This window comes from Bos grunniens, chromosome 4, assembly GCF_055505025.1.
Source record: "Bos grunniens cultivar Pamir isolate PY7600 chromosome 4, Bosgru_T2T1.0, whole genome shotgun sequence".
In the NCBI taxonomy this organism is placed as follows: Eukaryota; Metazoa; Chordata; class Mammalia; order Artiodactyla; family Bovidae; genus Bos; species Bos grunniens.
Window position 1 is genome coordinate 5,787,859 of NC_141168.1, and position 23,648 is coordinate 5,811,506.

General features: G+C 52.8%; 1 protein-coding gene and 1 long non-coding RNA gene across 25 annotated transcripts in view; one reads left to right on the forward strand and one right to left on the reverse strand.

Moving 5' to 3' along the window:
• Positions 1-2,037: 2,037 nt before the first annotated feature.
• LOC147373421 (uncharacterized) lies at positions 2,038-12,394 on the reverse strand. Its single transcript, XR_015161916.1, has 2 exons — positions 12,277-12,394; positions 2,038-3,373 (listed from the first exon to the last, which is right to left on the reverse strand). It is a non-coding gene; the product is annotated as an uncharacterized LOC147373421 (long non-coding RNA).
• The window catches only part of PRKAG2 (protein kinase AMP-activated non-catalytic subunit gamma 2), a 299,776-nt gene continuing 287,365 nt past the window's right edge, over positions 11,238-23,648 (forward strand). For 22 of the 24 annotated variants that reach the window (XR_015161899.1, XR_015161900.1, XR_015161905.1 and 19 more), the window contains exon 1: positions 11,417-12,069. Coding sequence is in view for 9 of the 24 variants with exons in the window: in XM_086394816.1 (XP_086250942.1) it covers positions 11,956-12,069 (114 nt within the window). In the remaining 15 variants the exon portion in view is untranslated. Of the gene's footprint in view, positions 12,070-23,648 lie in introns of all 24 variants that reach the window. The other 2 variants (XM_086394818.1, XM_086394819.1) reach the window with 2 other exon arrangements.

Sequence of the window (23,648 nt, forward strand, 5' to 3'; positions counted from 1 at the left end):
ACCAAATGCCACAGTCATTTTTTTAATTTTCTTAACTTAAAAAAAATTAAGTATGGTTGACTTACAATGTTGTTAGTTTCAGGGGTACAGAAAGTGATTCAGTGATACACAGACATATATCTGGGTTCCCCCATGGAGCGAGTGGTAAAGAATCTGCCTGCCAATGCAGGAGACGTTAAGAGATGCTGGTTTGATCCCTGAGTCAGGAAGATCCCCTGGAGGAGGAAATGGCAACCCTCTCCAAGATTCTTGCCTGGAAAATTCCATAGACAGAGGAGCCTGTCAGGCTACAGTCCACAGGGTCGCAAAGAGTCGGACACCCCTGAAGTGACTTAGCACACACACAGACATGCATCTGTTCTTTTTCAGATTCTTTTCCCACTTAGGTGGTTACAGACTGTTGAGCAGAGCTCCCTGAGCTACACAGGAGGCCCTTGTTGGTGACCTATTTCACGCACAGCGGTGTGTACCCACGGTCATCTTGCATCCCCTTGTCACTCACTGAGCACTGACTGCTCCTCCCCTCCCCAGACGCTCTGTCTGGTGGTCTCTGGATCCACCTCTCCTGGCTGTCTTCCTAATTCTTGACTGCTCCCTCGTGGGCCCTTTGCTGGTTCCTCCGTATCTCCCCAAACCTCTCCCCGGGGAGGGCCACCTGTGCAATCCTCACCCCTTCTCTCTGCTGTCTACACTCTTGCCCAAGTGTCTTTCTGCTTCATGGCTTGAAATGCCAGCCTTTGGTTGATGACTTTTCAATGCCCCTCTCCAGCCAGATGTCGCCCTGGTGTTTTCCCTCTGTTTTTTTTCCCAGGGTTTCCTACATCTCAGATACATTGTAGCTAAAAGCAGACTCTCCACTTCCCAGCCCCTCCTCCCGGGAGATAGGATCTTTCCACTTGCTCAGGCCAAAAACTTCAGAGCCACAGGGCACGCTTTCTCTGCTAGACCTCACATCCAACCTGTCCGCAAATCCTGGGGATTCTGCCTGCAAAAATCTACCCGGAAGCGACGACTCACCACCCTGCCGCTCCCATCCTGGCCTGAGCCATGAATATCTCTGGTCTGAAGGTCAGTGACAGTTCCTCACTGTGCCGCCCAGGTCCCTTCTGCCGCTTGGTACAACACATTCACGTGACGGCTGGGCCGGTCCGTCAAAACTCAGGCTCAGTCTGGTCCTTCTAGTTGGCATCGTCTTGTCTTGGATACAAGTCTCCGAGCACCAGCCCCCCCTGTCCTCTTGCCCACGCTGGCCCCACTGCCCTCCGGAGCCTTCCCAGCATCTTCCACCCCAGCTGCCCACTTCATTCACCCCCACGGCTGCCAGATTTCTGCTCAGGGGTTCAAGGTCAGAGCCGTAGTTGAGGCTGCCAGGTGGCAGCTGGACCTGGTGGAGTGGGAATCACGGAGGACAGACACACTATGCAAGATGCCACCCGAGGCAAAACAGGGGGGAAGACGAAATCCCTGGGGTCCCTCCTTCTACCCTCCAGACTCCTCCACTGCCTCCTACTGGCCGAGTCTGGCCAGATACTGGTTGGCCGAAGATCCAGGGCGTGCCCTTCCTGGAAACACAGAGGCGGGAGAGGGAACCTCTAAAAGCAGAGGCAGTGACCCCTGCCCCCCTCCCCAAAACACACCCCCTGGAAAAGAGCAAGTCTCCAGACAGGCTGCAGCTTCAGAATGAAGGAGCAGTTAAAAGATACAGTGCTCTAGATGCATCGGTTCTTAAACTTGGAAACATAAACCAGAGATTTTGGAACCACGGTTCTGTGCCATGGAGACGTAGGCGCTCCTTGAAGCTCGGCTGGAAAGAGCTGCTCTATCAGCCTCCAACCACAAGAGTCACGGACGACGTGTTGGCCTCAGGGTACAAGCCCCAGTGCCTGGGCAGTGAGACCGCCCGCCCCAACCCTGCACTACGTGCCAGGACCCTGGGTGCCCAGAGAAGCTGGTGCACCCACCTCCACCCGATGCTGGGAAGCCCTGGGCCATGGGTAAATGAGCTACAACCGCAGGAAAAATGTTCTCTCAGGCTGGTCAAAGAACAATGAGCACTATAATTATGCTTTATTTTTTGACCTAGAGGGTAAAGGGCCATAGTGAGTGGGTAGAGGAAAAACAAGCCAGTCCTTTGGCACCAAGATGCTGCTGGGAGTGTGTGTTGCAATGATCTAACAGGAGCTGACGCAAGCCTTTGCTCAGCATGGAGTTTTACTCGGAAAATCGCTCCCTCCCATCCTCTCCCAAGACCTCATGCAACTCTCGGGAGTTATATTTAGGAACATTCTTACAAAATGCTGCTCTGACCCACAGGCACAAGGAGGGCTGTGAAAACCCCTGTGTCCTTGGGAGTCTCCCTGCCGGTCCATCCAGAGCCCTTGGACCAAGCCTCCTGTGGGCTCTGTCTGGGCACCAAAGGGGCACTTACTGATTATGGAATAAAGTGCTAAGGGGCAGGGACAGGGGTACAGGCTGGCAAGGTGGAGCATGGGTTTGCCTCTGGGTGTGGCTGGGCCCTCATAGGAGGAAAACGTCGAAGAACCGGATGATAACCGTGGATCTGCAGTGGGGTTCAGAGGTCAGCAGGTCTGAACACACCTGGAAATCCAGGCTCCAATCTGGTGCACTGTTCCCCAAATGTGACCAAGCCTAAAAAACTGCAAATACATTTGTTCTGGAATCTTGTTGAAAAGCTGTAACTGGCCCTCTCTTTCTTTTTTTAAGTGTACCTTCCAGCATCTTTTCTTTGGCAGTACCACGCGGCATGCGGGATCTTAGTTCGCCATTCAGGGATCGAACCTGTGCCCCCGGCAGTGGGAGCTTGGATTCTTAACCATGGGACCACAAGGGAAGTCCCTGTAACTGGCATTCTGGAGGCCAGGTCTGGGCACCAGCTGCAAGTCACATGAAGCGATGGTACCAGTGGTGCTGGGTGGGCACCAGCTGCAAGTCACATGAAGCGATGGTGCCAGTGGTGCTGGGAAGCGTCCCCCTGTACAAGTTCACGTTCAGATTTGAATCTGCAATATATGAGCTTTGGAGTCAGTCTAATTCCTCAAGTAATTTCATCTGCTTGGGAAATTATTACAATTGATTTGCATTATTTAATCATGTCCGAAGTAGACGGGTGAGTTAGAGGTCAGGAGGTCAGTCGTGAGCCGAAGTCAGATATTAGTGGTAAACTGATGCTTTTGACCTGTGGTGCTGGAGGAGAAGCCTCTAGAGAGTCCCTTGGACAGCAAGCAGGTCCAACCAGTCCATCCTAAAGGAAATCAATCCTGAATATTCATTGGAAGGACTGATGCTGAAGATGAAGCTCCAATACTTTGGCCACCTGATGTGAAGAGTCAACTCATCAGAAAAGATCCTGATGCTGGGAAAGATTGAGGGCAAGAGAAAAAGGAGGCAACAGAGGATGAGATGGTTAGACAGCATCACCGACTCAATGGACATGAACCTGAGCAAATTCCGGGAGACAGTGAAGGATGGGGAGGCTGGCATGCTGCAGTCCATGGGGTCGTAAAGAGTCGGACAGGACTTAGTGACTGAACGACCACAACAAACATTTCTCAGGATTAATCTGTATGCTTATGACATGTTCAAAGCTCAGTACTAAGTTGAGAACCAACGCACACAGATCTTTAGTCAACTTCTTTGGCCCAGGGAACCCAAACCCACTACCCTGATGGGAAGTAATGCCAGGTCACTGGGACAAAAGTCACACAGGAAGCTGTAAAGCTACCCTGATGGGAAGTAATGCCAGATCACTGGGACAAAAGTCACACAGGAAACTGTAAAGCAGCATTGGCAGGACCCAAGATTTCATTCCCAACGAACGCTGTTCATGTGTCGATTACCTACAGTCAAGGTAGGGGGCATAATCGCGGGGGTTACCTATCCGTTTATTCAGCAAACAAACCCTTCCCCCTGCACAGTACTGTATGGGCACACAGACCTTGCTTGTTTATCTGGCTGTGTGCAGGCACAGAGCTGGTCAAGACAGCAGGCAACTCTCCAGAGAAAAGACAGGAACAAGTCTGCCCTTGGGGGACATTGCCACACCATCTAGCTTCACCTTAACCCACTGTACATCTCGGATTCCAGGATTGGCACAGCCTGATGGTCAGAACATTGCTTTACAATATTGCGTTATGGGTGAAGAGCAATCCGGAGCACAGATAACAGAGTGGCTTGATCGGGTCCCCCCCGGAAAATCAAAAGGGACCTGGGAAAGGGCTGTCAGGAGAGGTGCCGTCCCAAGACTGCCCCGTCCGCGGGTCCTGAGCGCCTGCCTCCTCTTCTCCCCGCAGGTGGAGAGTCACAGCTCCATCTGTACCAGGGAGTGCAATCTGCCACAAGGACATCCGATCAGCGGCCGGTTTAAAAGGGAAATAAAAACTGGAATGTGACTCTCGAGTCTGGTTTTCATGATTACATAACACCCGCCCCTCTCGGAATCCCATCAGTGACCAGAGAACTTACAGAGTCCTGATTCCAAACCTTAGGGTTTCACTTTCCCTAGAGTTGCTTTTGCCCAGAATTGAGTCACTGGTGTCCTGGGCTACATAGACTATTTTAACACACAGCTATTCTCCCCACAGCTCTATGTCACAGGCATAGCAGCCGATGCGTGATGCCTAGGTAAGATGCTCAATCACTTGTCCAAGGTCACCCCGAAGGAGGTTCCTCAGTAGTACTCAGCCTTGTGCAAAGCTTTTAAAAAGGAGGGGCCACATTTTAAAATATCTTTTCAGAGGACACAGCAAATTAAGACCAATGGACAGAAGTTAAATGGACAGCTAAGCTAAGCTGACAGCTAGTCTCAGTTTCCCTCAGCTGTAAAATTCTGAGAAGAGTTTTCTTGGGGGATTTTAATAGAAATCATGTAAGATAATTAATATGAACTACCTAATACAATGTCTGCTATGTAATAGGTAATCAGAAAGTCCATTCCTTTCTTCCTCCTGACAGTGGAATGTAGCACCACTGAAAACAGAAATCCATTAAACACAGAAGTCCATCCGTCTACACACCCTCGATCACCAATATCCCCTTCACTATTACATTCCAAGTTTACAGGGCAGTCTTTTTTTTTTTTTTAATGTATTTGGCTGCACCAAATACATAAATATTTGGTGTATTTGGGTCTTAGTTGCAGCATGCAAACTCTTCGCTGGGGCACATGGGATCTAGTTCCCTGACCAAGGATTGAAGCCAGGCCCGCCCTCCCCAACATTGGGAGCGTGGAGTCTTAGCCACTGAACCCCCAGGGAAGTCCCTACAGGGCAAATTTGAAATCCATGAGTACACCACTGACGCTAAGACTTTCTAAGCTGTCAATGCTCTACCAAGATGACTCATCGTTTCCAGAGTCATTTTCATTTACATGGGATATTAATAGACCACATGGAAAAAAAAAAAAAAAGCAAGGGGCGAGAGGGTGGGTAGGGAATAGTTAATCTAGAAAACTAGGCTAAGTGAAATTAAACATCCCGTAAACTCTTTATCCAGCGTTTGTTTTGTGCTGACTTGTACTCTGCGTATTTCACTTCTCAACTAGATTGTCGGTGTCCTCGGGCAGCATTTAAGTGATGTCTGAATGAAATGCCGCCCTGGCTGGGGAAGAGGTGGCACCATCACGGTGGCCAGTGTGATGACCTGGAGCCCTGGGGGTACCTCAAATGTTCAGGGGATGTTAGTCTGGGGAGTCAGTGGTGGTACAGCAATTATACCAATATGTGTGTTAAAACAGCATTAATAATATCCTCTCCCATACATAAAATACCCTAGCAACGGCACCTAATATTGACCAGAGAACCCAGTGAAGTCGCTCAGTCGTATCCAACTCTTTGCAACCCCATGGACTATAGCCTACCAGGCTCCTCCATCCATGGAATTTTCCAGGCAAGAATACTGGAGTGGGTTGCCATTTCCTTCTCCAGGGGATCTTCCCGACCCAGGGATCGAAACCATGTCTCCCGCATTGCAGGCAAACACCTTACCATCTGAGCCACGAGGGAAACCACTAGTGTTAACAGGTGCCACGTATCTGAAACCCTGACTGTGAGTAGCCCAGACAAGTGACGCCCCAGATGGACACACGTTCAAAACTTCAGCTGCCCCTGAGAAGCTCGTAAACCATATGTGGGGAAGGACCAGCGGTCTTCTGTTTGCTTGTCTGTTTTAAATTTTCAGTTCATCATGCAATTCTTCTAAAAAGTTCAGTTAAAAAAGGGACTTCTGCAGATATAGAGAACAGAACTTGTGGGCACAGCAGGAGAAGGAGAGGGGGGAATGCATTGCAAGAGTAGCACTGAGACATATGCATGACCGCACGTGAGATAGACGGCCGCGGGAATTTACTGTGTGAAGCAGGGAGCTCAGACCTGGGGCTTGGTGACAACCTAGAGGGGTGGGACGGGGTGGGAGGGGGGAGGGAGGTTCAAGAGGGAGGGGACATATGTGTACCTATGGCTGATTCATGTTGATGTATAGCAGAAACCAACACAATATTATAAAGCAATTATTCTCCAATGAAAAACAATATATTTAAAGAAGGGATTCCTAGAGCAATAAAATTAACCAAGACATACACAATACAATTGGGACAAAATACACGCCCCCGTTAAATCTTCCATGGGCAATCTCACTCCTTAAGGATGAAACAAGTGCCCTGCTCACAGCCACACCACTCCTCAGTGGCCGGGCTGGGGAGGACTAACTCTTTCTCTTGGGACATGGAAGCTGGTCCCCTGACAGCCCATGGCCCTGGCTAACCTCTGCTTCTCACCCTTGCATCAGTCAAAAGGACAGGACCACACAAAGATGAGGCAAATGAGGCTCTTGCCCTGGGTGTGAAATTTGAGGAGGTGCCCCCAAATCAGTCTTGAAGATAAACAATAATTCAATGTAGTAATTTTTTTAATAGGCAAGGCTATGCTGTGATAACCAATAATTACCAAAATCTCAGTGACCCTATGAACTGTAGCCCACAAGGCCTCTTCTGTCCATGGAATTCTCCAGGTAAGAATACTGGAGTGGATAACCATTCCCTTCTCTAGGGGATATTCCCAACCCAGGGGTCAAACCTGGGTCTCCTGCATTAAAGGCAGATTCTTTACTGTGTGAAACACCAGGAAAGCCTACAACATATCAGTGGTTTAATCCAATTGACTTAAGTTCAATGTAAGTTGGGTTGCCCTCCTCTATCTTACACGGAACATGGCCTCCAAGACCATGGCAGGAGGGAAAAGGGAAATGGGGGAGGCATGCTAACTGTTCACTGCTTGACTCAGAAGTAAGACTACTAATTCCACTTGTATTTCTTTGGCCAGAATTAATTACAGACTCCTACCCTAGCTGCTAGTGCATTAGAAAATGTAGATAATCACATCTATTATGTAGATAATCATAGATATTTGGTGACCACTAAGAGTCTCTCCTTGATTTGGGGGGGAAATTATATCTATGAACTTCATGTTATACCTCCCCCCAAGTCAGAATTTTACATAAAGACAGGATCGTTAACAGTGCTCAGCTGAGCAATACTGGACCCTATGGCAAAAGGTAACATCAGTAATTCTGCCTTTACATAAAATGTTTCTCTTTGGCTCAGCATACATTTGATTGCATTAATTCTGCAAAGGGAGTCATAGGTCAGGGTGTTCAGAAACAGCTGATGTCAGGGTCCTTACAGAGAGGCTGTAGGTTGGGCATGCCACATGCAGCTACTGGCTAAAACAACTGTGCAGCCAGGTGAAGGAGAGAAGGGGCTCCAGGAGGCACCCAAACACAAAGCAACCACTGTGCTCCCTCCATTCTGTGTATGATTGATAGAATTTATAATTGATTATACATTTTCACTGATTGGAAGATGTACGATCAATTTATTAATTGCTTTTCAGAAGGAAAAAACAAAACAAAACAGGTAAGGGACTTTCCGGGTCGTCCAGTGGTTAAGACTCCACCTTGCAATGCGGGTACTTGGGTTTGATCCCTGGTTGGGGAAGTAAGATCCAACATGCTGTGGGAGAACTACTGAGGCCGTGAGCCTCAAGGGGAGAAGCCCACAGGCCGCAACAAAAAAAGATCCTGCCTGCCGAAACTTAGACCTGATTTAGCCCCAAATAAATGAACATATGTTTTAAAAATGACTGGTAAGCTTCTCTGACACCATCAATAAGAAACACCCAGGGACATTCCTGGTGGCAGAGTGGATAAGAACTCATCCCCTGCCAATGCAGGGGACACGGGTTCCATCCCTGGTCTGGGAAGATCGCACATACCCTGAAGCAACTAAGCGGGAGAGCCACAGCTACTGAGCCTACATGCCCAAAGGGGATGCTCTGCAACAAGAGAAGCCACCACAATGAGAAGCCCCTCATACCACAAAGAAGAGTAGCCCCCCTACCCGCAATCTGCCGGAACTACAGAAGTGGGAGTTGGACTATAAAGAAAGCTGAGAGCGGAAGAATTGATGGTTTTGAACTGTGGTGTTGGAGAAGACTCTTGAGAGTCCCTTGGACTGCGAGGAGATCCAACCAGTCCATCCTAAAGGAGATCAGTCCTGAATATTCATTGGAAGGACTGATGCTGAAGATGAAGCTCCAATACTTTGGCCACCTGATATGAAGAACTGACTCATTGGAAAAGACCCTGATGCTGGGAAAGACTGAAGGCAGGAGGAGAAGGGGACAACAGAGGATGAGATGGTTGGATGGCATCACCAACTTAATGGACATGAGTTTGAGTAAGCTCCAGGAGTTGATGATGGACAGGGAAGCCTAGAGTGCTGCAGTCCGTGGGGTCGCAAAGAGTCAGATACGACTGAGCAACTGAACTGAACAGAAAGCCCAGGCAAAGCAACCAAGACCCAGTGCGGCCAAAAATAAAGCAAATAAAACATTAAAAAAAAAAACAAAACCCAGATTGAGAAAAAAAAAAATTAACATGTGGAACAACAACAACAAAAAGGTGGGGGCACTCTTAAAATGTAGGCAATACAGTAAAATGTTTTAAGATTCCCAGGCAGAAAAGTCTACACTCCAACCAAACTCAGAGAGCAAATGAATTTTATTAATGAGTGATGGGGCAAGCCCACGGACTAGCCCAACAGGCTCCTCTGTCCATGGGATTCTTCAGGCAAGAACCCTGGAGTGGGTTGCCATGCCCTCCTCCAGGGGGTCTTCCCGACCCAAGGATTGAACCTGCAGCTCCTGCATTGCAGGTGGGTGTTTTTACCGCTGACCCACCCCGGAAGCCCAGAAATGCTGGGGCATATTTACTCAAATCAACAGACAAAAGTACCTATTCTAATAATCCAGACACAGCCCATTAACCATGACAGGCCTCAGGCAAAATGCTCCGTGTGAGAAATAACAGGGCAGCGTCCTCATTCTGAATGGATCCCAGGAGGGCACTTCCAAGGCTCCCTGACTTCCCTCCTGCCCCTCCTTCTCTCCTTCCAAAACCAGTTCTCAGCAAATGGAGTCATTCGCTTGCCTTGGCTAATTATTACTGTGACAGGGATTAAAATATTAAACTGAAGAGACGGAATTTAAATGACAACTGGAGAGTCACTCTCCGTGGGTCCGGGAGGGCTTTATACCACATCAGGTACGCTGAAGGCCCACCATTGTCTCTTTCTAAACAGTGTTTCCAGCGTTCAGTGGAATAAGGCAGTCATCTCCCTGAGTCTCCGGAAATCCTCCCCGACTCCCAGCCAAGCAGTCCGTCAGAACAAGGTCAAAGCGAGAAACTCCACACCTGATAGCTAAGTGGCTTTTGAACCCAGGTGCGGTTCCCTCCAGTGCATTGCAACCTTCTGTCCAGAAAACTCCCCAGGTGACGCTAGTGGTAAAGAACCCGCTTCCCAGTACCGGAGACACTAAAGACGCGAGTTTGATCCCTGGGTGGGGAAGATCCCCTGGAGAAGGGAAAGGCAACCCACCCACTCCTGTATTCTTGATTGGAATGTCCCATGGACAGAGGAGCCTGGGTGGCTACAGTCCATGAGGTCACAAGGAGTTAGACACGACTGAAACCACTTAGCAGCGGCAGCAGTCCAGAAAGCACGGCTCTGGGACGGGAAGGTCTTCAGCGCCCTCGGTCCACTCTGGACTGGAGAGCCGGGAGGGGAAGGAACCCTCAAGAACGTTTGAACCAGGCACCAGCCGGACTATGGGGGATTTCACACACGCGGAGGAACTCGGACTGGAGAGGGAAGCAGGAAAGACAGGCTGGACGAGGGTGTCTTGCGGCTGGGTGGGCGGCACCGCCTGGGGGGCGTCCCTGAAGCGGGCTCACATTCCTTCCCGGGGGAGACCTCTGCGACCCTCCGCACCTGGACAGGAGGGAAGGCCATCTCCTCACGGCCCCCAGGGCGTCCCCAAAGCGACCTGTGTCCTCACATCACTGATGGCCGGGGAGCAGGAGAGCTGACGTCAGCGTTCAAGGCGCTCGAGTGACTTTGGGGGGCCACCCTGTTCTCAGAGCCGCGAGCAGCAGGGCAGGCGACTCTCTAACGAGGACTCGCCCCACTTCCAGCCGGGGTGGGGGAAGCGTCCGGGTTGCACACCCGGCCGGCGCGGGGTACGCGCGGGGCTGAGACCGAGGCAGCACGTGGGGGCCTCGCCCTGGGTTTCCAGCCCTCGGCCCCCACCATTTCCTCCGCCTTCTTAGCAACCCCGTGTGCCCCGCGGCGCCGGCCTGCGCACTCCGCGCCCGACCCTTACCGCGGGTTCCTGGGTGAATCTGAAACAGCCGGGCGGGGTGGGGGGGTGGTGGCGGTGAAAACTCTCACTCCGCCCGCGACCCCGGGGCTCACCTGCCCGGTGCGATCTCAGCGCGCACGCCGGCGGGCAGGGCCCCGGGGCCGCGGTTTTCCAGACACACGTGCGGGTCAAAGCGCATCCCACCAAAACCCCCGTGCTTCCGCCGCCGCCGGGTCTGCAGGGCACGGGGCGCGTGTGCGTGTGCGTGTTTCAGGGTGCGTGTGGCGGGGGGTCAGACATTTATGACCGACATGGGGGGGGCGGTTTCCTGTCTCGGAGCGGGTCCCGCGCCGCCACGGCCGCAGGGGACCGCAGCCCCCTGGGCGACAGCGCGCGGCGGCGAGGGGAGAGCGCGGCACGCCGTGTACTTCCTGTTCGAGGCGCGCCGCCGTCCACCTCCCCGCGCCACCCGCCTGCGTCTGGGCCAGGCCCGGCCCTTCGCGTAGCCCCCGGCCCCGGCGCCCTGGAGCGGCGGCAGCAGGGGGACGGAGCGGGTGACTGGGCCTCCGCTCCCCGCGAGGCTCCCGCGCGCTCTCCGGCCCGGCGCCAGCAGCCGCGCTCGCCGCCGCGCCTCGGTCCAATTGCGCAGAGTCTCCGCGTTTGCACCTCCTCTTCCCCTCCTCCTCCCTCCCTCGCCCAGAAAGGAGGACGGACCTCGCTCCCGGCTGCGGGCTGGTTTATTCTGCGGCCGAGGCTCACGTTAATACACACAGCGTCTAGTTCTCGCCAGATCTTTCGCTCAGGCGCAGGCAATAGGAGGGCTGCTTCTCAAAGTGTTGAACTGCACCTGCCTGTCCGATTACCTTTGGGAATCAGGGAGTGGCGGGGAGCCGGGAGGGTGGGAAATGTTGCCTCGCCTTGCCAAAGGAAGAAAACTTTGTCACTCGGAGGGAGCACGCCGCCACGCGTAGCCCCGAACCGGGACGGCCTCGGGCTTCGGTTCTGCCTCGGACGATCCCGTAGGAGGAAGCGGACACGTGAACCCGGCGCTCCCGCCGACCGCCACCCCCGGCGGGCCCGAGGTCCCTGCCCCACCTCCCTCCCGCGGAAGTCCCCACGCGGTGTCTTTAGGCGGGAGGGGACAGTAAACAGCGCCCGCGGCCGACGGCAGGGGCCGGGCACGGGGAAGGAGAGGACCGAATTCCAGGAACGGGTCACCCGGAATTAACTTCGGCTTAAAGTTATGGGAAGCGCGGCCATGGACACCAAGAAGAAGAAAGATGTTTGCAGCCCCGGCGGGAGCGGCGGCAAGAAAAACAGCAGCCAGAAGCGGCGTTCGCTGCGGGTGCACATTCCGGTGAGTCCGGCCCCGCGGGGCCTCCCGCTCGCCGCCCCCCGTGGCGCTCCGAACCGGCGCGGAAGCGGTTAACGCGGGCCGCCCAGCCGCCGTGCGCGCCCCTCCTGCCGCTCCGGGGACGGCTGATGGCGCTGGGCCGAGCTGCGCCGCCCGGCCCGGGCTCCGTCTCCCGCCCCGCCCGAGTGCCGCCGGGGCCCGGCGACCCACCGTCTGTGGCGTGGCGGGCTGGGCGTAGCCCGGGATCCCGCCCGGTGCGGGTGCGGGGGGCGGTGCGTAGGCTTGTTTTTGTTGAAGGAGGACCGTGTGGACTGCGCTCCGGGGAGGTGGAGCCGCGCGCCGCGGCTGGGGACGGACGGGAGGGGCGGTGGGTGGGGACAGCAGGGAATGGGGGCGGCAGCTGTGTGTAGCTGCGCCCTCAAACTGACCCCCCAACCCCGCTCCCCAGCACCCTGCTCCTCAGCTTTCCTCGGGTGTCTGTGGGCCCGGGGCGGGAGGCTCCTCTGCAGCCGGCCCCTGGGTCTGACCCTGGGAGCACATTTCAGGCATTTGGGGGCTCCGGATCCCCTAAGGCGTGCAGGGCCCTCGCGAACTTCAGTCCTGGCCACGCCGGCCTCTGGGCCGGACTTTGGCGACATCGATCGGTCTGCAGCTTGACTTTGTCCAGCTGGAGGGCGTGGCGGGCAGGGGTCGTGCGCCCACCCTGCAGTTTGCTTGCCCGTGGCCCCCCGCAGCCTTACTTAGCCACTCCGTGGGTGGGTGGGGGGGGGTTGGTCTGATGCTGAGCCCTACAGCCCTTACCTGCACCCGAAGGAAGCCCCCAGCTGGGTCACACCCCCAGCCTCACTAACCGAGTACACGTGTGTCCAAACACACACGCAAGAGAACTCCGTGGAGAATGTAATTTTGATGATGGGTGACCGGTCTTGGGCACAGATGCCGGTGGTCCCATCCGCCCAGAGCTGCCTCCGACCTCACCGTGTTACAGACACCTCCTGGAAGCTAATCCTTTCTGACAGCCGCCAGCGAGGGGCGGGGGGAGGGGGTGCTGCCTGGCCAAGCATTTTCTGCTGTGAACTCTCTCAGGCATTTAACTAAGATGTTTGTTGACTGCGCTTCCTTCCCAGTCCTCTGTGCAAACACTGGCCAGGAAGGTCAGGTACTGGGGGAGCCCCAGACATCTGATGGGTACTTCAGGGAGCAGCCCCAAGTTGGGACAGGTGGCCAGCCCTCCCTGGCAAGGGAGAGCTCAGGGAGCAGGTGACTGGGCCCGAGCTTGCAGTGTGACCACCAGGGTGGTGACCCAAGCTTGCGGGAATAAGCATACCTTTGACTAAATAAACATCCTATTTGAAAATGAGATAGTCTTGTTTACATTCCTAACGTGAGATATTTTGAGCCATATTTGTAAATGGAAAGTTAGACACCAGTAGGCGAAGCCTCCCTCTGGTAGCTTCACTTGACTGAGCCATTTAACTACTCAGCTTCTCCTGTTTGTCAAACAGATAATAACTCTGCTTTGCCCCCCTTTCAAGTCTGTTGATATAAAAATAAATCATGGGAAAGCTCGTACCAGTGCACACTGTTATATGAATGTATGGCTATTACACTTATATCAGAGCATCTACTTTAAAAGAGAGAGAAAAGAAAATGACACTGCCTAGTGCCCAGGCCGTGCATATCCTATTCAGGGTGATAGGTGAGGCTGGTCTCAAATGGGAACACGTGTGTGGGGCATGCTCCGGAGAGGTGGAGGGCAAAACCCAGAACCTGGAAGAGGACTGAGGTGTGACGGCGGAAAAGCCACGATATAGTTGGAACCCTCTCACCAGCCCTCCTGCTGCTGGTGATGACTTTGGCTGCTTTAGCCATCATTCTTGGCCCGACGCAGCCCTTACAGAAAGTACCGTTCACTCAGTTATTCCACGACACGTGTGCTGCGCTGCTTGATGGTAAGATCCAGGGGGAAAGGAGAGGGCCTCTGTCTCTGCTCTCACAGGGCCTGCATCTGCTGTGTGTTTGGGGCCAGGGGGAACCAAGAGGGTGTTGTCCCTAACCAAGTAGTTATTACCTGTGGGTCCCTGTGCTGGGCTGGGTGAGAGTTACACGCTAGCTGGGAAAATGTGGCATTCAGACAGATGTTTGCAGATGACCCAAGGGTACAGGTTGACCAGTGCAGGCCGTACCTGCTTTCAGAGGGGAGAGAAGGGAGAGATGGCAGGGCATGGACATGTTCAGAGAGACACTGCACCCAGAGGTGGTAGGCAGGACAGAGACGTGTCAGGGGCATGGCGGGGGATCACTGTTGCCAGGGAACCAGCTTGAGCCCCTCTCTGGAGTTGGAGAGTGTGAGGCTGTTTCCAGACCCAGCGAAGGGCCCCTTTTCATGGACGAAAGGGTTTGAGAAATCAGGGTAATCGGAAATACGTCAAGGTTAGGTCAAGAAGAGCCTTGAATCGGCCTTACAAGATTTAGCAAGTAGAAATACTAAGTGCCCAGTTAAATTAGAATTTTAAACAATGAACAACTTCTTAGTATATGAATGTGCCAGGCACCATTTGGGATAAACTTATACTAAAAGAAAGACCGTCCGTTGTTACCCGAAATCCCACTTTAACTGGCCTCCTGTCTCTTCTCTGGGAGTCCTTCCTGGGACTTAGGCCCAGGAATGAGGATGCCCCGCCCCGGAGCCCTTGGGAAGCTGCGGTAGATGCGATGGGTGTCCTTCCTGTTGTGCCCAGAGCCCACCCAGGGTTCCCTGCAGCCTTGCTGGACAGCTCCGCTCCACACCACAGCTGCTCACCGTGTCTCTCTGCTCCTCAAGGAGGCCTCTGGAATAGTGGCAGCTTGCTCAGCCTGAGTAGGCTGGCATGGGAATGCCGGGGTTGGCATTATGCCCTAAAGGGGCAGCCCTCACCAAGGAGGAATGCAGGTGAGGGGAGAGGTTCTACCATGGGTTCTGTGGAGGCCGGTGAGGGTCCCAGCAGGACCCAGCCCCGGTTGCCCAGAGTGGTGGGCCAATCATTCACTCACGCACTCTTTCTGTCTGGCCTGACTTCCTTGCCTCACCTCCCCCCGCTCCCTGGGATAAACTACTGAATCCAAGTCATTGTCTCACTGTTATGAGGGGGAATTTCAAGTCAGAGTCTTCCCTGGTGGCTCAGACGGTAAAGCGTCTGCCTGCAATGCAGGAGACCCAGGTTCTATCCCTGGGTTGGGAAGATCCCCTGGAGAAGGAAATGGTAACCCACTCCAGTACTCTTGCCTGAAAAATTCTACGGACAGAGAAGCCTGGCGGACTATACAGTCCGTGGGGTCACAAAGAGCCGGACGTGACTTCACTTTCACTTTACTTTCACTTCACTTACTTTAAAGTAAGAAGCAATTAAAAGTGATGGCAACAACACTTTTAGGAGTAGAGTTGTGGAGACTGGGCTGGTGTCAAGGGAAGCAATCAAATGCTTGGGTAAAAAACCCAGAGATCAGCATTTAAGAGCTTGAACTATAGTGATGATGAAAGAAAACGGACAGAGGCAAGATGGAAGATGGTCAGCCGTGGTTTCTGATGGATGGCAAGGGATTGAGCTGGCCTTAGGATTGCAGGACGTCTGGTGTCAGGAGGCGGTTCTTGGGGGAAGATTGTGAGTCTGTCACAGCCCAGGTGGCCTTGAGCAGTGGATCAAAGGGCATCACTTCTGCCTCCTCCCCCAACAGCTGGTGGGCATCGGTGCTCATTTCCCAGGACACTCGGGATTCTTAAGAGCAGCTCCTGGAAGATACCCTGGCTCTGGCAGTCCAGTGGAGGGCTCATTTGGTGGCAACCAGTGACGCTCACTGTGATGAAGCCTTCTGGGACCTCTCGTGTCCAAAGCAGCTCATCTTTTTTTCTGAAATGGACACGACTGGACTCAGTCTCCAGCCCCACATCTGATGCATAAACAGAACTATGGCCCAGGATGTTGGGGGAGATAATTGCAAACCTCCATCCTAGGCTCTTTAATCTAGATCTTTCTTTTTAATTTAGTTTACTTTTTAATTTTTTACTTTGTAATTTTTTTTTTTTGGCTGCACTGGGTCTTCGTGGCTGCACTCAGGCTTTCTCTGGTTATGGTCAGTGGGGGCTTCTCTTGTTGGGGAGCACAGACTCTCGGGCGTGCGAGCACAGTTGTTGCAGCTCGTGGGCTCAGTAGTCGTGGCTCCCGGGCTTAGTTGCTCTGAGGCACATGGGTTCTTCCCGGCCCAGGTATTGAACCCGTGTCCCCTGCATCAGCAGGTGGATTCTTAACTACTGGACCACCAAGGAAGTCTTTTAATCTAGATCCTTAACCACCTTTTACCCTGCCCTCCTGCCAGCAGCACAGCACCTGCTGTGCCCTGAGATACCGGAAAAGAGGAATCAACTTTAGGGGATATACTAAGGGCTTAGGTGACAGTGGGTAGTGGAGACCCGCAGTTACTAACTAAAGTTATTCATTAACTGAATTCTACTGAAGGGAGAATGGCCCTTGGGCCTGATGGAGGGTGTTGCCTTGCTTGGTTTCAGGCTCGGGGTGGGTCACCTTTGGGGGACACCCTCTTAGATCTTGTCCGGGGAAAGAGAGGAGGGAGAGGAGAGGAACGCCTGCTTGCAGGCTCCTCTGGGGCTGCCCTAGGCCTTTAAAAGTAGCAGGACAAGCGTACCGTTCAGAGTCGTGGTGTGCTGGCACCTCGCCTGGGTTCTCGTTCCTCCGCCTTCATCCCTAATGGAAGGCAGGAACAGTCATCCAGGTGGTGGGAATGCTTTTAGAAAAGAGCTCATTAGAAGCCTAGCTGTGCCTGGCGACCTGCCAGAACCCTCTGCCTGAGCAGCCATCGCTGGGAGTTAGCATGTGCTTTCCGCCTTTCTGTCCGAGAAAAAGAATGTGCCCTGTTAGCGCATAGCCTTACTGTAAGTGGTGACCGCTGGCTGTCTCTTTGACCATCTTGTGGGACTCTGGGACTGTTCACAAGCCAATGATGGGGCAGGCGGTCGGGGGGCAGGGAGGACTTTGGAGAGAAGGACCCACGTGGGGGCCCGTAGGGACACGGAGGCAGCTGGGGGAGGTCAGCCTTGGTCCAAGGCAGTGGCCCAATACTTACTGCTGCCAGAGTGCCCAGCCCCTGCTTCTCCTGGGAGAGGGGCAGCAGAAATCCTTGTCAGTCCCCGGAGACAGCCTAGAAATAGAGCCAGGAGCAGCTGCCCGGCCTCAGAGGTCATGGAGACCCAGCGTGGCTTGGGCCGGTCGCTGGGGACGTCTTTGCTTGTGATGTCTCCAGAGGGAAGCCTCGCGCTGCCTGAAGCCCAGTGCCCTTCACCCTGTAGATGGGCCTGGGACCAGTAGCCTCCATCCAGCCCGATCCGCTCTGCTGGGCAGGGCTTGAAGGAGGGGGCCCCGCCCGGGACTGGGAGCTACCTTCTGCCCTCTGTAGGACTGCTCACTGCCCACCCCGCCACTGAAACTTGCTGGACTAAAGCCTCAGTGAAGGGAAAGCGGGTGCCATGTGGCAAGGTACGGGTGTGTGTCATCTTTGGCCTTGACCTTGGTCGGCGTGTACCACCTTGAGCAAGATGGGTTAGGGTTTAGGACAGTGTTTGTCAAAGTGCAGCTCACGGACCAGCCTAAGTCGATCCAGCCAGCGTTTGCTTAAAATGTACAATCCTAGGTCTCAGTCCAGAACTGCTGAATCAGCATTTCTAGGGCGTGGGACCTGTGGTTCTTTGTTTCTGAGAAGTTTTCTGGGTGACTCTCAGGCCTCCAGGGATTTAACAAAGAATTGCTTTCCAGCTTCCTCAGTGTGTGGGCTCTGACTCTTGTGTGTGCTCAGTCGTGTCTGACTTTTTTGCGATCCCTTGAACTGTAGCCAGACTCCTCTGTCCGTGGGATTTCCTCGGCAAGAGTCATGGGGTAGCTTGCCATTTTCTTCCCCGGGCGAGTCTTCCTGACCCAGGGGTTGAACCCACATCTCCTGCATCTCCTGCACTCGGCAGGCAGATTCTTTACCACTTGAGCTACCGGGGAAGCCCCCGCCCCCGTGTTACTCTCTCTATCAGTCTGTCCACCGCCCCATCGAAGCATCCATGTGTCTCTCCATCCTCTCTAGCGTCTGCACTCTTCCACCTGCCGTTGAGAAGAGACTCTTGGCTGCTGACGGTAGAAGAAAGGCAGAGTAGTTCTGGCTCCCAGATAAAGATGAGTGTCCAGACAGGCCCCCAGCCTGTGTGACTGGTGGTGGTCCAGCCTCTTCGACCTCACTGCATTGTTTCCTAACTCCGCCCTTCAGGGGCTTGATGCGTTTTGGGCACCCTGAACACAGGCTCTTACAGGGCCCAGAGCGTGATATCGGGACTGGAGGAGGCAGAGGAGCCAATAATGGAGTCCCCGGAACTGTTCTGTGGCTCCGGGGTTTATGAACGAGGCCTGATGTCTCTCTGCAGCTCGCAGGGTATGAGCTGGACTGACTGCGGGGTGGGCTTCATGTAGCACGTTGGCTGAATGCACAGTTAAGCACAGTCCAGCTCTGGGCCTGTGCGGGGGAACAGGGAGGCAGAGAATGGATACAGGGGTACCCTTCCTTGAAGATTCCACCCTACAGACTATGCACGGACCTCCGTGGACCAGCTCACCTAGTGACCTAAGCTGAGCACGAAACACGTGGATTTGCAGAATCACACATCCAGTGACTCACAGGCTGGATTCCCTGTCTCATCTTCTTGTCCCCACTTTACAGCTTGTCCCCAGCTGAGAACAGGGCATCCCCCGTCCCATAGTTGGTGACCCTATTGTCAAGTCTAGCCTCTGCTGCCCTTGGCCCACTCTTTCCTAGCACCTGTCTGTGGAGGGTTCAAGATCCTTGTGTAAACTGGGCTCTGATGTCTCATGGCCTCATGATAAATGCGATCATTGATATCCTGGGTCATTATTGAGCCAGAAGGACATCGCTAGTCCCAAGGTTCCAGCAGCAGCAGCAGCAGCCCCACACGTGTGTTCAGTGCTGTCTTTTCACACATCATAAACTTTATCTGGTTCTCAGCGCTTCACCGGTATCTTTCCCTGCCTGTTTCCTCCTCCAGTAAAAATCTAGCAAAACTGTCTTCTATTACTGATCTGCCCCCAGGGGTTTCCTTTTTGACCCAAGTCTGACTCCAGAAAAACTGGAAACACGTCTTCACTTGCCAAGGGCTTTTCACCTGCTTAGACTTCATTTTCTTTAACTTCAGCACATCAGCTTGTGTCTTCTGAAACCATCCAGACACGTAAATGTGCTCTTCAATGATGCTGTTTCTTTTTTTTTGGTTTTTTGATGTTCATTTATTTGGCCGCCTCGAATCTTTGCTGCGGCATGTGGGATCTCGGTTACAGCAGGCAGGATCTTTTGATGTGGGGCACAGACTCCAGTTGTGGCACGGGGCCTCGGTCACTGTCATCTCTTGGGCTTAGTCGCCCTGAGGCATGTGGGGTCTTCGTTCCCTGACCAGGGATCAGTCGCGCGTCCCCTGAGTTGAAAGGCAGATTCTTAAACCACTCGGCCACTAGAGAGGCCCCAGGTGATGCTGTTTCTTGACTGTTTTTCTTCTACTTTTCCCGTCTTGATATACTCAGCTCACTATTTCACTATTATGGGGTTACTCAGGTCACCCAGCAGGCCACAGACCCTGGAAGAGCTGGGTTAGAATCTGGCCTTCCTTCCCCAATCTCGCCCATCCACTACCCCCACTCTGACCCAGAACAGTGGGTATCATCACACGTGAACGCCTGTGACTCCCACCTCTTTCCAGACGGTGGCCCAGCCTATCTGGACATCCCCGGACAGCAAACCAAATGTCAGCCTGTGGTCAAAGGCTTTAAGATAAGAGACAGACAGTGGCCAATGCAGTGCTGAGCACCCGAGGTGAAGAAGTCCTTCATTTGCTTGGTCAGTCAACTGTGACCTTGCTGTTAGATGGTGGGGGAGCCACGAGAGAGAGAGCCCGGCATCGGAATGGTTAACCCCAGTCTCGCTCATCTCTTTCTTCCTCTGCCTGCTTTGAAAATGATTTGATCCGCATCCTTCCCTTCCTGTTGACAGGAAGCCCTTCTCTGCCAGCTCACGGCTTGTCACACACCCATCAGATATCATCCGGGCTTTGGGGCCTCGTGCCAGAGCCTCTGTGTGTTGATATACTCTGACCTGGCAGCGAAGTCGCTGATGAATGGACGACAAAGACCACTTTGCTCTGGGTCACCCCAGGGGTCCAGCCTTTTTTCCAGGCGGCTGAGGCCAGGTCCTAGCTGTGGGAGCCGTGCAGCCCTGCCCACCTTCTGTGGGGACCCGGCGGGGGCTCAGTGCAGAGCTGGGCAGGTGGCCCTGGGGTCCTCACTGGTGCTGGGGGTGGGGAACAGAAGGAAGGATATGACGGGGCCGGAATTTTAGGATGGGGGGCCAGCTTCTCATTTTGAAGGAAATGGGGAGCTGGGTTGCTGGGAGTGTGTTTACAGCTGGGCACCTGTAGAGCTGGACCTGAGAAACCCGTGAGCCCATTTCTGTCTGTTTCCCAGGTCCCGTGCTAGGTGTGGAGGATACAGAGCTGATGGGATCATGGCTGACTTGTGTCTCCTGGAAGATGCTGTAATCCTAACCTCTGGTAGCGGTGACTGTGACCTGATTTGGAAGTAGGGTCTCTACAAATGGAATGGCCAAGTTAAGCTGAGATCAGTACGACTGGTGTCCTTATAAAAAAGAGGGAAATGTGGATGCAGAGGGGCTTGCCCAGGTGGAGCTAGTGGTCAAAGCAGGAGACATAAGAGACGCAGGTTCGACCCCTGGGTTGGGAAGATCCCCTGGAGGAGGAAATGGCAACCCACTCCAGTATTCTTGCCTGGGATAATCCAATGGACAAGAGGAGCCTGGTGGGCTATGGTCCACGGGGTCGCAGGGATTCGGACATGACTGAAGCGACTTAGCACGTGGATGCAGAGACACAGAAGGAAGATCATGGGAAGACAAGGCAGAGGTTACAGAGATGCTGTCATAAGCCAAGACTCCCTGGGGCTACCAGGGACAGAAGAAGCAAGGGAGAGCCCTCCCCTGGGGTTCCGCAGGAGTGTGGCCCTGCCCACACCTTGATTTCAGGCTCTGGCCTCCAGAATGGAGAGAGAATTTCTGTAGTTTTAAATGCACATTGTTTGGGGATTTCCCTGGCAGTCCAGTGGTTGAGTTTGCCTTCCAGTACGAGGGTGCGGGTTCCATCCCTGGTCGGAGAGGTAAGCTCCCACAAGCCTCATGGCGGAAAAAACCAAAACGTAAAACAAAGAGTATTGTAATAGATTCAGTAAAGACTTAAAAAGTGGTCCACATCCAAAAAAAAAAAACACCTTTTTAAAAAAAGTTAAGTAGGCTTTAAAAAAGACACCCGCCGTTTGCTTGTGGTGCATTATGGGGCCCCAGGACCTCACCCAGCAGGGTCCCTGCCTTCACAGCACTGTTGGGGTCAGTGGTCATTGTGCGGTCATCCCCGGACATTCTTGTCCACAGGAGATTGTGTAATGAGCACCCTGAAGCGCTTTCTTCCTCCTAGCAATTCGGATGGTCCTCGATGGGTAGTTCCATTCGTGATCAATATTACTGACAATCAGATATCCTCTGGGACGATACATTGTCATCAGATTTAGCAATACTGATGGAGCACTTGCTCAGGATGCCAAGGGTGTGCTTGTATATAAGCTGACTCTGTTTATCTCTGAAATAACCCTGTGAAATACTGTAATCATCATTATCAGTGTTGTTATCCTTATCACAGAGAAAGCCGATGAGGCTGTCCACAGCGCCCACCTGTTCTAGTACGACCTGCCAAGAAAGCTGTGTTGTGTTTAACTGGAGTTTTTGACGTCCCTGCTTTGCCCTGCCCCCGCCCCACGTTGATGCCCATGGGTGTTCCAGGTAGCCTGGGGTAGGAGGCAAGACTGCCAGGCAGGACAGACCCCAGCCCCAGGATGGGCACAGGGAAAACGAGAGATCTGGTCTGCCTTCCACGGGTTTGCCCTTGGGGCTGACCAGGTGCTTATATGCTCGCTTTTACAGAAGGACTTTGAAGCCTGTGATTTACCCGTCTCATCTGGAAAATAAATAACCTGTCATGTATAAGTTCATAGATCTTATTTTGTAGTTCTTTTTCATTTTGTTGTTTTAATAAGAACTGAATATTAGGATAAACGGCAAAGCAGGTATCAAGACATTCTGTGCTGGGTGTTCTGTCAGATGGCTGCAGGGCTTCTTGCCGAGTTACCAAACATTTACCAAAAGCCCTCTGTGTGCCAGGCACTGGGCAGGGCTGAGAGTAAAGCTGTAACCAGGACGGGCTCAGCCCCCACCTCACAGGCTCAGTGCCTACATGCAGTGCTCCAGGCACAAGTCCCCACACACGCTCACTTTTGCTACCAAATACCCCAAATCACAGTGGCTTAAAACAACAAACATTTATCCTTCTCAAACATACATAAATATATACATAATAATTAATAATGCATGCAATTATCCTAATCTTATTACTGTATATTTATATACTATATGTTGTACAGATATAATTACATAATGTGAAAAGTGAAAGAATACTGGAGTGGGTAGCCTTTCCCTTCTCCAGGGGATCTCTGCAACCCAGGGATCAAACCCAGGTCTCCCACATTGCAGGTGGATTCTTTACCAGCTGAGGCACCAGGGAAGCCCAAATACATAATTTAATTATAATTATCAATGGACGTGAGTCTGAGTGAACTCTGGGAGATGGTGATGGACAGGGAGGCCTGGCGTGCTGCGATTCATGGGGTCCCAAAGAGTCGGACACGACTGAGTGACTGAACTGAACTGAACTGATTGCACATATCATACATTATAACAGTAACAATTAAATATTACTTTATAACATACTTATTACTATATTAAGATCTTTAAGTATTAGTTGCTCAATCTTGTCCGACTCTTTGTGACCCCCATGGACTGTAACCCGCCAGGCTCCTCTGTCCATGGAATTCTCCAGGCAAGAATCCTGGAGTAGGTTGCCATTTTCTCCTCCAGGGGATCTTCCCGACCCAGGGATTGAACTCAGCTCTCCTGCATGGCAGGCAGATTTTTTTACTGCCTGAGCCACCAGGGAAGCCCAAGATCTTAAACAGGTTGATGTGTAATAGTATTATTGTTTAATAACATATTATTAATTGTACAATTGCCAGATAGTATTAATGATATTCTGTGTCATACATACTACAAAGAGGATTGCAATCTAGGGTCTGCACGTGGCTTGGACACCAGGATCGTATGGAAACTGCTTCATCCCGAGGACAAGTGAGCACTCAGGGACTGTGAGTGAGGGTGAGGAGCTCAGGTCCTCCGGAGGCTGGTATTTGATAGTCGCCTGCCCCTCCCCAACCTGCTTTCATCACTAAGGAGAGGTGAGCCTCGGGGGAGCTGCTTTGCCCTTGGGGAGAGGCCAGTGCCAGGAGAGCGGAGAGGTAGCTTTTCACCACTCTTCTTTGCTCATTAGGTGTATTTTGAGATTTCTGAAATGACCTTGGAGCACAGGTAATAGAATA